General features: G+C 38.8%; 1 protein-coding gene across 1 annotated transcript; it reads left to right on the forward strand.

Moving 5' to 3' along the window:
- Positions 1-5,106: 5,106 nt before the first annotated feature.
- LOC111319152 (uncharacterized) lies at positions 5,107-10,492 on the forward strand. The gene is made up of 3 exons (XM_088732198.1): positions 5,107-5,264; positions 8,815-9,922; positions 10,122-10,492. Exons 2-3 carry the CDS (start codon positions 8,826-8,828, stop codon positions 10,198-10,200), a joined length of 1,176 nt encoding a protein of 391 aa, XP_088588324.1. The 5' UTR covers positions 5,107-5,264; positions 8,815-8,825; the 3' UTR covers positions 10,201-10,492.
- Positions 10,493-15,000: the final 4,508 nt, after the last annotated feature.

The raw sequence follows: 15,000 nt of genomic DNA on the forward strand, positions 1-15,000 counted from the left end.
GGCAGAAAACGTCTGTAAAACGCAGGATTGTTACTTGGTTCGTCTGATCGTGAACGTGATTGTAGTCAGATCGTTGGATTGTAAGAACCGTCAGAAATAGAAAAGTATAGAGTCCTCTAGATTGTTGAGTGTACCAGCGTACGTGGCCGTAAGAAATCCCCGACATCAATTAAAAGAGAACAAACGATGATAACTCTAAACAAGCCTTAAAACAATGTTGTAAAAGCATATTTTTAAGTTAAACAGGCAGGTTAAAAAACTGTCTTCGAATAATCCGAAAGCAAAAATTGAACAAAATGAGTCAAGGAGACCAGAATTTAGAGAGCTAAGACAATCAATTTCCGTGAAAAAAAAAAAAATCGGCGGGAACGACTCGGCGACAACGAAATTTAAAACGCTAGTGAAAGTACTAACATACGTGACTGAGCTACTGCGCAGATTCTGTTCAACACAGCACAATTGATTGATTAAGTTCTTCCCAACTGATATCAATAAAGCAACTACCCATCAAATCATGACCAAGAATTAAATTCTAAAAGGGGGAAATATTTAGTCGCTAGAAAAAATTACTATATGAATTTATCAGCCGTCTTTGCTAAAGTCGGATGAACTTTTGATTACCACGTACTTCCCATAAGAGGTTCGTCAGTTGGAATAAAATACCTCTTTCATGTTTTCAATTGTTTTCTACCTTCGGTGATTATCATGATGCATTTTAATTATCAGTGGCATGTTGGATACGCCAGCTAATTTGATTTAAGAATGAAATTTTCTTAGCTTTGGGAAGAACATGGCCAGTATTATTTGTCAAATACTGTTTCTCTGATCGGCTTAAAATTAAAAAAAAAATTACAAAGCTTTAGAGGTCATTGTAAAGGTGAGCACTTAAGGTGAGCAATTAAAAAAAGACAAAGCTTGAGAGGTCTTTGTTAAGGTGAGCACTTCTTACACTGTGAGTTGACTACAGATGGCATGTTGGAACCAACCGTCAACAAAATTTAGACATTGTACTGGCACTTCTCTGTCGAAAAATGTGAAGATCTGGAGTTGCCTTGTGATTGCTACAGGCAGTCATGCGTACTGGATGTCCCTATTTAAACCTTTAAATACAGTTGTCTAAAGGGGAGGTGTTCAAGGATCCATAAACCTTCCACTGAACAACGACAAAACCTCCCTTCCGGAACACCACCACCAACGTGACAGTTATTAAAAAAAGAAATTGGAACTTAAAGAATCGTTGCCTCTACATTATCTTGTTAAGTTTTCCCCTCTAAACGATGTTTATACCCCTACGGCTACATTCGATGGTTTGATGATTCCTTCTGTTTTAATTTCACTGAGTTTTTTACTCTTGCTGTTTAAGTCACTTATTATTCTCGGAACCCTTACATATGAATCTTAAAGTTGTAAAGGTCCGTTGACGGCTATACGCATTTCCACACATTGTAGGATCTTTTTTCAAGACGAAGTTGTAAATGTTTACCAGTATTTGATAAACCGATGCGACTCTGCTGTTTTTTTAAACCACTCTGGGGAATATTTTTCACATGTCAATGTCACCATTTCACTCATGACCTCTGCATGGCTTAACATGGGATTACGAAACGACGCAAAGATTTCTGTGACATCGTCGACAAAAAACTCATTCAACCTTAATCGCTCTCCCAACTGTACAAATGTTTCCCAATGTTTGAACATGTACAGCTGCATGTGTCCTCCTATGGGGTTTGGCCATGCATTCACTTCCCTCACCGCCGTGTCGTCAAATAATTTTTCACAGGCATCCATGAATCTATACTTGCTGGCTGGGTCTTTCATCTCGAGATCTGGAAATTTCTTTTCAAACACGGCTTGCAAATACCGCAAAAAATAATACACCTCCATGGAATGGCGAGATGTAGAAATGATCTCGTGGCGTCTCTTTTGACATAAGGGGTAGTTGAAATATCCCAATATTCCACGTATCACTTCTCTGGGCCCACTTACTTTTTTAGTCGCATACAAATCAAAGAGATACTTGTTCTGATATAATAATTCACAATCGTTCAATATTCTCACGTCGCTCATCATGTGTCTGTTTTACCGGCTTCACACTAAATGATGATACACTGTCTATCGCACAGGTTTTTTAGGGAATATCCATCGGTCTTTCGTTGACCAGACGCCGTACTGGTAAATGACATCTCAGACAATAATCACAATAATAAGGTGTATAATACCAGCAAGATGTACATTGGAACCATATTTCTGCCTGTTTATAAGCGAATCCTTTACTCCAACTGACGTGTTTAGACATCATTCAATTTTAAGTAAAGCTATCTTTTCTGTAATTTCCTGTATCCACTTTGACAAATATACTTTTCTAAATTCTCCGATCTCAAGTCTTTGCCACGCTTCTTTCTCTTTCTCGTCAATCAATATATCGTATTGACTACATTCGCATGATAAGTCTTTCTCAGAAGGCATCGCTAAAATGATTCAAGGGAGTAGGAAACGAACGATTTATATACGCTAGGAATTTTATGACAGCTTGTCAATCGAAAAAAGTGACATTTTTTACGATTATAACCTTCAACTTACATTTCAACCTTCATTTCATTCACCAAGTCGTACGAAAAACAACTGTACCTAACGCATTTAAGCAAAGAGATTGAACAGAATCCTTAATGGGCCGGAACCGTGCTAGACGAATTATTTACCGTCGTCAAGGAAAAAGCTACTACACAAGATCTTTGTAAAATACGCAGACAAGTGACAAGATACATTGACGAGATTGAAGATTCACAAGTGGGAGAACATTCTATATTTCATCAATTGTACAAAGACATGATGACTGCTTTTCTAGCCTATGTCACCTATTTACAAATCAAATATCGTGCAGAGTGAACAAAAATAAACATGGTTAATCCCTCTACCATCTTGGATTCTTTGGTCTCCTTTGTTTCCGAAGCCATCTTGGATTTTATTGTTCCGTTCCTTTTTAAATCACAAACCCTAACCCTAAAAAACCCCTCGTATACCTACGCTACGTGAATATATTTACCCTAAAAACCCCTCGTACATCTACGCTACATGAATATATTAACCTCTTTACCCTAAAAACACCTCGTACACCTACGCTACGTGAATAAATTAACCTCGGCTGAGTCACTCGGGCCCAGACCCTGCGGTTTACTCCAGACAGGCCCCGTAAACTACTCAAATAATTTCAATATATCAACAAAGTTGAAATGGTAAATTGGCCACCGTTATGATTATAAAAGCTGACGTTTCGAGCGTTAGCGGCCTTCGTCGTAGCGAAGTGAATATTTGTCAAATATTGTTTCTCTGTCGTCAGTTGGAATACTGAACGAAGAGGCCTAGGCCTTTTCTTCAGTTTTTAAATGAAGGTCAATCCCCATTCGTCAGTGGCATGTTGGATCCGCTCGCCAAGTAATTTTAGGAATGGATTGGCTTGGTTATGGAAATCGCTAAGTCAAAATTTAGAGTTCGCTTTAAGGTCCAAGCCATTTACTACAAGAAATATTGAATCTCTGGAAAAATATTAACGAATTGTTTCATCAGCTTTGTATTGTTAAGAGCTTTTAATGAGGTGTAGTTAGTTGGACTAAAAAGGCTTTTATCTTCTCTTTTAATTTCACGTCATTATTGTCTACCATCGGCGAGTAGACGCCGATGATCTGTTGGTGCCGTATTGAATCCGCCCAATATGTAAATTTAGTAAGGAATTTTGTTTTGTTTTGAAAATCACAAAGTCGATATTGTTTAACTTTCTTTTACAATTGTTTAGTCATTGATCGGTTTAACAAATAACTTAAGAGGTCACTGCTTAGTAGAGCACACATTGCACTGTAAATTGGTAGATGTCCGTGTTCTTATTCCTCGAATAAAACAGAAATCTGAAGCTATAGTACACAATGATGGAGGTAGATCCCCATATTTAAACCTTTGAATACATCTGCCTGCGCAAGGATCAGTGTTTAATGCACGGTCCGATAAACATCTTCCAATCTCCTTTCACAGAGAAGGATTTGTTTCGACAAAACGTTCCATGGATAGGTAGTGCCAGTGCGGATCATAGAGAGTAATGAAAACCAAATAAATAAATGTATGAGAGAAATCAAGAGAAACAACATTCAGTTTTGACTCAGATCGATGTATTTAAGAAAGACATATAAGATGTGTAAGATCCTCCCGCTTACAATTTTTAGGAACGGGAAATATTCAATCTCTGGAAATAATGTTAACCGATAAATTCATCAGCCATTTATTGTAAGGAGCTTATAAAAACTGCATATCTTCCATTGTGGTTTCCTCAGTTGGAATGAAAATGCCTTTATCTTTAATTTTTTATCTTTTCATCAGGCTTTTTCGGTTACGCGTTGGATCCGCCTGCTATGTAAATTAAGGGATAAATTTGTTTAGGTTTTGAAATCTCAAAGCCAATATTGTTTGTTAATTGCTTAGTCCATGATTTAACAAAGAACTAGAGAGGTCACGTACTAGCTGTTAAGGTGAGCAAAGCTACCACCATTTCTCTCTCGAAGAACCTGAAAACCCTCAGCTACAGTGCACAAAAATGGCCATGGAAGCAGATCTCCATATTCAAACCTTTAAATGCAGCTGCACCGTTAGAATGTTTAAGGCAACGGTCAGATAAACACGTTTCAATTTCCTCTCCGGAACACTAAGTATGGCGGCAAATTAAAAACTCATTTATCAGAGAGGAGGATCTGTCTCGAAAAACGTTGCATGCACATTAGTGGTTAATGAAGAAATGCAATCCAAATGAATAAATGAGACTAATCGAGAAAAAAACATTCCGTTTTGATTCCTATCGACGAGACGAAGTGACATACCAGAGCACGAGTGACCGGCTAGGTTCTATTTTGAAACATAAATTTCATTCAATTATCTCTTTTCTAGAACATCAACACCTACACTCGTCAATTAAAAACTAATTAATCGTGGAAGAGAATGATCCCTCCTGGCAAAAGAGGTGATATCAGAGCATGACCGATTATTGTGTCCTTTTTACAACAATGCCCCTTGTTGCCTTAAGTTTGTCAGCTCAATCGGTTAGAGTCGGCTGCATCGGTATCGCAGTGGACTTCTTAGCCGCTGATTGGCTAAAACGTTTTGGAGCTCATTTTAAAGGTGAGCACACCGGCTATAATTCAGGCTATGTTCCAGTGACTTTGCCACGCACACACTCAGAGGAAAGAAGAAAGTTTCAGAAGAAACGCCTTTATTTTGAGTCTTTGGTGAGTACTTTAAAAGAGTTTGAATTCACGTTTTGTTCTTATTCTTCTACTGCATGTAGCCAGTCTAAATTTGCTTGACTGATGTTTAGATAAATGTAGGGTACTGATATTATTTGGAACATACGAGAAAAATTGTACTTGAATCAAAGAGTATTGCGCATTGGCTGGTATCCAAAGTTTGCCCCGATCCCGATCGCAACGTGTGGTTTCTGGCCCAGTTGCTAGGCGGGCGCCTAACTTGTATCTGGAAGGCACGAGCTTGATTCCCGTGGAACCCTGTTTGTGTATCTTATCTATTCGGTTCAGTAATCTTCAGCCAATCAGTAATTATGGAACAAGATTTTGCGGCAACAACCACAGTCCTGGATGAGCTTTGCTAAATTTCCCCTTTGTCTTCACAAAAATAGGGAAAACTTTCTGCAATTTCGCGGTTTTCTAAAGTGACAGGCTTGATAGTGGAAAAACTACCAGCCAAGAATCTAACAAGATCCTTGATAAGATCAAAGTTGCTAAATTCATTGAAAAAAATTGTGAGCTGGGGTGCTGAGTCTATTGACTGAAGACCACGGAACTACGTTTTTTTAATCTTTAAGTCATTGCTCGCAAGAAAAATTTGACAACTGTTCGTGCTCGCAAAAATAAACACACTGCTCGCATGCTCGCAAATGCTCGCAAAGACCATTCGACACCCCTACTGGGGTTAAATCCCGCTCAGCTTTAGGACGTAACATAATTGCTGAACGTTATCCAAATTCAGTAAATCGTGTCTTTTTACTCTTCAGTGCAAGTCGTGTTCTTAACGAGTCCAAGAGATGCAAATTGCATTTGCGACTGAAACACCCATTAATTGTTGCGAAGCACGCAACTCTCTCCCAGTTAGGAAAATGCGAATAAATTACACGCTGGTAGTCATCTGTGAAAACTTTCTGAACCATGATAACTCGGGCAACAGAGAAACATTTGTTCACTCTTGAAATATTTTATTATACTGATAATTACAAGGCATTTGATTGTGGCGATCGTTGTATACTATCAGAAAAATTTAAGAATGAAAGGTTGCTTATTCAAACGAGGTCTATCTCAGTTGGCTGCGGTTTCAGGAAAACAGTGGGCGTGAACATTTCATATTGGGCTGTTTGGCGTAAATAGTTATTTTTTCATTGTTAACAATTCATAATTCTCCCGACCCCCCATGAAGGCTCTGTAATATTGTTGTAAGCCCCTCCCCCCCCACCACTCGCAGTTAATTGACAGTCAATTGAAACTCTGTTGGCTATCAATGATCCTCTGTCGAAAACGCACCAACACGTTTCCTAGTTAATCAGCTCTTTTATTCTAAGAATCACTCTGCTTAAACTCCAGGCTTAACTATAGCATCAACCGACGCGAGCGCATGCAGGATCGCTATATTTAACTAAGTAGGCTACGTGATACCTTGGAGTATAAAGTAAATTCTGGGAAATTGAGCGAAGTCATTTCGGGTCATACACAACAAAGAACAATAACAACTAAACGAATTAAGGCATTGTTTCCTCATCCCGTTCGCCCTGAAAACCATGTAAATCTCCCCAATTCTTCGCCCTCCCCTCCCCTCCCTCCCTCCCTTCTTGATGCTTTTCACTCAAAACAGGTTTGGGTAAATTGAGCATGGTGGCTAAAAATAGCTAATCTTTGTTTGTCAATGAATAATGGTTTCGAAATATTAACAGAATGGAAACAGGTCAGTTTATTCCCAGCGGTGCCTTTTATAAGCTACATCAAATCTTTCGCGAATTTATTTTGTTTAACCAAGTATCGAAAAATTATGATAACCGTGAGTTTTTCATCGTTAACCTCGCTACAACTGCGAAAAAAAACATGAACAACTTTATTTACAGTGTACAGCATGGTGCAATTAGAATCACAAATTGTCATATATTCATGTAAATAAACAAGAAAGAGCATATCTAGTCACTTAAACTAGCTTAAGAGTTCAACGAAAGGGGGGTTACTACCATTAATCATTTAAAATATACTAAGGATCAGAGGCAAAGAGTGCCGATTAGCTCTTGTATGCCTATAGTTTCAATTATTCGCTTATACCTTAGCTTTACACTCAGTTAAGCACAAACTAAAGGTAGGTAGTTTGTGTTATTTCGGGCGCAATTGGCATTGTTACGGAGGAAGTTTTTCGGGGAAATAACGCATAGAATCTAAGACGTAGAATAAGGGATATCAACAAACGTCCTCACCAACCGATACAAAGTATATATGTAACAATCGGTGTTCCATTTTTAGTGAGAAACATGCTTTCTTCAGACTCCTGAGGCCGTTTCGAATCCCATCATTACTCGTTCCTTCGCTAACAAGTAGCTTTGGTAGTCAGATTGCAGCACTGAGTTATGATAGAAAGCTTGTGACTCATATTGCATGAACTAAAATATACAATGCCGGAACCCATTTATCGAGGGAGGGGAAGAAAAGAATGTGATCGTAGTTGGTTTCACATGGCCTTTATACAATCAAGAGAATTTCGTCATAGACAGTAAAACGCTTAGTTATACACTTGCACTGTGCCAAAGACTGTACATATAAACACCATAATGATAATAATAATAATAATAATAATAATAATAATATAGGATTTCTATAGCGCTCACCCTAGAGTTCGGAGCGCTTTACAATATGTACAATTAAAATGATTATAAATAATCAACTAAATTAACCAGGAAATAATACTAACAAAGTAATTAATAGTCCCTTTAAATCGAAAGTTTGACTAAAAAGATAGGTCTTAAGCTTTGACTTCAATGTCGCAAGTGATGATGCCTGTCATATCGTATCTGGGAGCTTGTTCCACGGGTAAGGCGCGACACAGCTAAATGACCTGCTTCCATAAGCCTTGAGAGGCTGTTCGCGTAAGAACCGATTCCTTTCACTCTTTGAGTGATTTTGACCATTTATCTGCATATCTTGAGTCTGTCTTACATTCACCCCAACAACAGTGTTTGGCACCAACCATGCTGCTTCCTTTTAGAGTGCTAAGTCATTTTTTGACGAAATTTTCTGTAGTTTTGTTTTTAATTTTACAGCTCTCGCTCATATATTTCCTTAAGCTGGTCGCAATGTTTGTCTGAGTCTGTGCGGGGGGTCTCATAGGTTGTCACGTAACAAAATCTATTTTTAGTAATAGCATAAAGCGCTATTATAAGTCAGTTTAATCATTCAATTTATTCATTTCTTGTGGGTTGGGGATCACCAAGGTTGAGTTAAAAATTTCACCTCCTGTCAGTCACTCTCTCACTGGCCTCAGTGCTCGTTCGCTCGTTCGTTCGTTCGTTCGTTCGTTCGTTCGTTCGCTCGTTCGTTCGTTCGTTCGTTCGTTTACCGCTTTTACACTGGCGCTAGGAACGGAGCCGAATTTAAATTTTTCGTCTTTATCGCTGTAAACCACCGTGATCATCGATTTAGTTGACCTTATTCATCCTTCAGTGCATTTGTGATCTCGAATTTTTCCACTTTCCAAGTTACGAGTATGATACTCACTCAAAAACTTTCTTTAAAATTCCAGCAGAACTAGCCATGGCTCGTCAAGTCATTATGTGGATCCTCATCTTCACTGTGTGTGGAGTGACCCCAGTCATTTTAGCTGAGGATAAGTTCTATTGCCACAATCTGCAATATGCTGGCCCCATAAAAGATGTAATAGTGATGAAGCCAACCAAACTTGCTGAGAAGACATCCAATGCAGCTAAGATAGGCATTGGTTTCGCAAAAACCATGATTTCAAATACTCTAGGAGATATTCCAGTAGTAGGGTCCATCCTGAGTGCGCTGTTTGATGAAATAGCCGATGTATATGGACCTGGAGGAGGCCTGGATCCAGAAGACGTTTACAACAGCTTGAAGGCCGAAATCGATAAGCTCAAAGAATACATGGATCAGGAAATTTTAGAAGCGAAATTGGAGGACATCAAGAACGCATTTGGAACGAGAAATGGAGGCATTCTCAGCTATGCGATGTACTGTCAGAAAACATACAAGAATGATGCAGAAGACATGGCCCCTTGTTTAGAGAATGTAAACGCTTTGCTGACCTCACAGTACCACAACTTCCTGCCACCAGATGGTAAACCGGTCAGTTTCTACGAGTCTTCCTTGCCATTGTTCCGCATGTATGGACAGCTGTATGTGGACACACTTCTAGAAATGATTGGTGCGGCAAGAAAGAGAGGCAAGGAGAGTCAAGCGGCTGCAAAGGCAGACACCCTGATCAACAAAGTGGCAAGATTCAAAGAGCATTATGAAGAATCTGTCAAAAAAATCAAAGCTCATCATACAGCGGTGCACATCATGCCGGAGAATAATGGAAACTGTGCACCTCTTCCACACGTCGGTGTTACTATGTGTGTCTGCTCGATAGCCATTGGACCCAACAAATTCGATGAAGCAGAGATCAAAAAGAAGGGCAAAAGTTCAAAAGACTGGTGTATTGGACTTTACTATAACAGTAACACACACCCTTGCTCGCGGGCCAAGAGGGATTACAAAACCGGTAGTTACCATATAACACGCGAACTTGCTATTCAATCCTACTGGGAGAAACAAGTGGGAGAAACAGTTATGAACTGGGTGAAGATAGCTAACGAGCTGAAACCACTGAAGGAAAATATGAAGAGGTACTAACACCACCAGTACTACAACAACTACTATAATTACTATTACCACTGCTACTACTGCTAATATTAATATTATTATTATTGTTATTATTATTATTATTATTATTACTACTACTGTTACTGCTACTACTTACACTACTACTATTACTGCCATTACTTTCGCCTAATAAATACAAAATTTACTATTTGTATGTTTTAGGTCACTGTCCTTTCGAGAGAGAATCCAGTTTGATCAGGAAGTCGCAGCTTACCATGCCAGAGTGAATCATGGGATGTAGTGACAAGGAACACAGGAGTGACAGCCAGCTGATGATTGATTTGAAAAGTGTGCGTCTTTTTTTAATGGATTGACCTAGTTAGTCTGTAATCGGTTTTTTATCAAGCTGATGATTTTTTTTTTTCCGGTTTGTTCGTTAAAATTTTAATCGTGGGTAATATTAGGGAAGTTAAAAATAGTTTTTTTTGTCTAATCCACGCTCATTAGAGCTTATCACGTTTCAAAAGTTTGTGAAGCGTTTTTTGGTAAAGAGGAAAGAGGTAATGAATAAATTGGTGAGTTATCTTGGAAAATGGTGTTTTTTTTTCAAATGAGAATGGGAAGACAAACGGTGCGTATGGGTTGCTAGGTTGCTATTACTAAGCAAAGGTTTGATCATAAAATTACTTAGACTCATAATGGGTGTGAGAAACCAAAATATTCTACAACTTCCAAGACTATTTTCCTCAGTGAGCTTGAGAGATATTATTCCGAACTTCAGATTCAAAAACCGCGCATAAAGAGCGAGTTACGTTCTTCGATTGCGTAAGTAAAGTACCACCCAACAGGATTCAGGGCTTTTCCTCTGCAAAAAGTTATTAAAAAGTGTTTTAACGACAAAAGTTCATGTTTGGCATTGTTATGTAAAACACCTTATTCCTTATTTGATTCTTGAATCAGCAAGGAACGTCAACCTTTAAAAAAAGAGCCTCCTATTAAAGGAAGAGTGAAAGGGTGAAAACAAACTTAAGAGTTGATCTCGAGGTGTTTGAAAAAAACGGGAAGTCTGCCTCTGACACAAGTAGTGGTTACATACGAGATAAATATCTGGCATCTTTATTTTGAACCAAAATTCTCAACACTTAAATCTTTTCCTTTGTCAATACTAGACATATAAATCCCCAGTGTTTTCCAATACTAGCATTGTTTGAGATGGAGGGAATCATTGTTTAGTTATCTGTATATAAGAAGGTGAATGCGACGACGCATTCCCGCACATAGGTCTGCTAGACAAACTGACAAGTTTAACAAATTGAAGAAGGCACTTCAGTCGCACTTAAAGGTCAGGCAAAAACATTCAATATTATCTGCTTTACGTGAACCATTGAAATTTGTCACCTAATTGCAATTTCTACAGCTACTAAAGTTTGGTTAAATGTTAAAATAACTGGGCGAGTTTTTCCGAAGCCTTCTTGGTTGCTCCGCTTTTCTTTGCTTTTCTACGATGTTTAAAAGTTGTCGACAAGGTCAATCAATCATGGAGGAGAGAACCATTAAAGATCGAAATTAAAACGGAAACGAATTGTGTGGAGAGAAAGAACACATCCAAGCAAAATGCCATCGTATCCTGTTGATTGATTCAGGTTTTTTTTTCTAGCTGCGATTGAAATTAAAGGTTCGTTAGTTGGAATAAAAAGATCTATCTCGTTTTTCCAAAACTGTTTCTAAAAGTCTGGCTGACTGTATGTATATCAATCGGCGACATCGTTAGACAAGCCACCAAGCAAAATCGATAAGGAATTAATTTGCTTGCATGTAGCTTTGGCGATAACAGAGTCTACATTATTTGTTAACAACCTAGCCAATAATCGAATAAAGATTATAGCTTCTTACATAAATCACTGTCACGCTACAGTGTCACTGTCACGCTACCCTGTGAGCTGACAGATGGTACCGGTGTTTCACTTTCGCAAACTTAAAGACCAGGCCCCGGTTGTTCGAAGGGCGGATAGTGCTGTACACTGGATAAATCTCTATCCGGTAGATAGCGCAGTATGTTTTGGTAACACTTATCCGCTGGATAGCGATTTATCCGTTGGATAGCGTTATCCGCTCTTTGAACAACTGGGGCCTGAAAGTACAGTGTATGGCTAAAGTCCAAACCCTCCAATACAGCTACCCACACAGAAACGTTCAAAGAACCTTTCAGAAAAAGAAAGTAAAAGACACAACTCTCTCTCCTGAAAATCAAACGACTATGCCCTTTAATCTCGTTTGCAAATTATGTCTAACTCTTGTCCGTAATAAGCGTTTCAAATATCGGTAAAGTAACGAAAACAAAAGAACTTCAGCTTTGTTTACAGGATTAAGAGCTTAACCTCAATCTGTTGGTGAACACTGAAAAGGTCATGGCGCACTTTATTGAATATGAGAACGAGCAAAAACTGGACCAGCCTCAGAAACCAATCGCTGCATGCGCTGGGAAGCTGCGTTGCGCTTTTGGAACGCGGCTAACCCACATTGATAACAAATCTGACAAAAACACAAATGAAAAAGTTCCATTATTCATTTGAAGATAAAGGCATGAGGTCATCAGTTCTCGCTGGTCAAAAGACCAGGGTAAATATTGATACCAGCTTTTAACTAAATTGCTTAAAGCATTTAAAATGTAGGCCCACCGTTTAGCCTTCTTACTGACGATTTGACTGTTGACTGTTTTATTATCATTTCATAGAACATTAAAAGCAAATTTACACAACCCGCATATAGCATTAGCTTGTCTTGGCGGGTATTAGTAATAAATAAGTAAATACTACACATTGTAAGCTAAAGAGATTTCATTACTACAATATTACTGAGGTTGTAAGCCATGCATTAGTTTACTACATTATAAGCTAAAAGATACAAATTAAATACAATAAAATTACTGGTGAGTTAAAATAAGACATAATAATTAAATACAGGTAGAGCAGATTGGAGAGTAGAGGGAAGAGAATTGTTTTAACGCTTTGAAGCGTTTTGAATGTTTTATCACGTGTAAGTGCTTTTGAGATTTGAAGTATTCTAATTGCACGTGAGTTGTCTTCCGACCATCAAGCAGCTTGGCGTAGTTCCGCAATAATAGAGAGCTTTAGATTCGAGTGCGAGAACGAGGACGAGTACGAGTCTTAACCGCGCGAGATCTGGCACTAGTATCTCGTACTCGTAGTCGCGCTCACGAAATTTGTAACTTTAGATTGTAAACAAATGTATCGATCCGAGTGCGAGGGTTTAACTGTAACAATCTCGCCATGTTTAGCCAAAAAAACTATCCCATTAGCATCCGTTTACCTCCTTTGCGATTTATGAAATCACAACGATGAGAAGGCAACATCCTTACAAGCAGTATGAAAGGATTGACGATGTTTTTGACGCCATTTCTCCTGAAGAGTTTGCAGCCGAGCTCAGGTTTGGCATCACAGGATTGCCTCTCCTTCTTCGGGCATTAGCAATTCCAGAAATGTTTACTTGTGCCAATGGAACAGTATGTTCAAGAACGAAAGGACTGTTGATTTTATTGAAACTTTTTTCTTACCCATGTCGTCCCTCGCATATGATTCCTCGCTTTGGTCGGTCAGTGCCCAAGCTGAGCTTGATCTTGAACGAGGTGATCAGCTTTATTTACAAACCATGGATACTTGCTCAGAGATCTCGATCAACCCTGGCTGAGTAGCCAACATCTGGAAGACTTTGCTCTTGCTGTCCATGGAAAGGGAACAGCTCTTGAGAATTGCTAGGGGTTTGTAGACCTGACAGTTCGCCCAATTTGTCGCTCAGGTGAGAACCAGCGTGTACCCAGTGGGCCCAAAAGGGTACATGCCCTAAAGTTTCAATCATTTGTTGCGCCAAATGGTGAATAGCCAATTTGTATGGACCAGTTGGTAAGCTAATACGATTATTTGCATCGTTCTGCTGTAATGCCTCCCCTTATTTAAGCCCCCAAATTTGAAACTGAATTGAAGTGTCACCACCGTAAATCCTCGAATTAGCGCCTCCTCGAATAAGCACCCCCTTCGAATAAGTGCCTCTCCTATCGACCAAAAATTTAAGAAAAGTACCCCCCTAAAATAAGTGCCCCCTCCCCTCCCCTCATTTTGTGGATGAGTACTGAGACAGCAAAGGATGCATAGTTTTCATGTAGTATTAGATTTGTACATTGCACTAATGGTGAGTTAAACTCTGGGATCAGTTTTTTATGTCAATGAATAGTTAATTTTGTTTATGTGTAGATGATGTTTCAAAAAAATTGGTTGTGTCAGGCCACCATTTGGGAAAAATTAAATAAGCACCCCCTCTCAATTAAGTCCCCCCCTTGAATAAGTACCCCCATTTTCTCATAAATTTGAATTAAGCTCCCTGGGTGCTAATTGATTTGAGGATCTACGGTATCTACACCTAGAGGAGTGGGCTGGAAAGATCAAATCTATCAGGAAACATTTTTGGTAGTCAGCCCCTTGGTAAGAGCTACATTAAATGTAGCCTACCCTTGAATCCTTACACAAATATCTATAACCCAGCCCCTACTAAATCAAAATGGCTATTAACCAATTAACTTGGAAAATTGAAAAAAAAAATTAAATCACAATCTGTAACTCAACAGTTACCTGCAGCTGCAAGAGTGTTATAACACTAGCTACTGATATAAATCCAAGTATGTTTACTCTATAAATTTTCATTTCAGAGGGTAAAAGGCATGATGCTGGTATGTTAAGAATGTCTGGCCTCTTTCATAACATTCAGCAGCATTCATTTGATACCAGTGGAGAACCACTGTGTATATATATGGCAACCTTGCCCATCCACTCAGAATTCATCTTCAAGGATGAAGTAAAGTCAGGGAAGCTGTGGAGTGGGTGTTTAGCAACATAGTAAACATACTTCGCTTTCCTAGATTTTAAGAAGAACTTAAAGATTGGATTAAGTCCATTAGGTGTAATGTATTCAGTGTGTGCTCTGCTTAGGAATGCATGTACCTGCTTATCTGGATCAACTACAAGCACCTATTTTGCAATCGAGGGAGATACACACAGTCACACCTGCTGTAATAGCTTTAACCCTTTAC

Source organism: Stylophora pistillata, chromosome 9 (genome assembly GCF_964205215.1).
Source record: "Stylophora pistillata chromosome 9, jaStyPist1.2, whole genome shotgun sequence".
NCBI classification, from domain to species: domain Eukaryota; kingdom Metazoa; phylum Cnidaria; class Anthozoa; order Scleractinia; family Pocilloporidae; genus Stylophora; species Stylophora pistillata.

Coding starts and splice junctions, on each gene's coding strand:
- LOC111319152 (XM_088732198.1), top strand. CDS start 8,826: ATGGCTCGTCAAGTCATTATGTGGATCCTCATCTTCACTGTGTGTGGA. Junction 9,923..10,121: donor CTGAAGGAAAATATGAAGAG/GTACTAACACCA, acceptor TGTATGTTTTAG/GTCACTGTCCTTTCGAGAGA.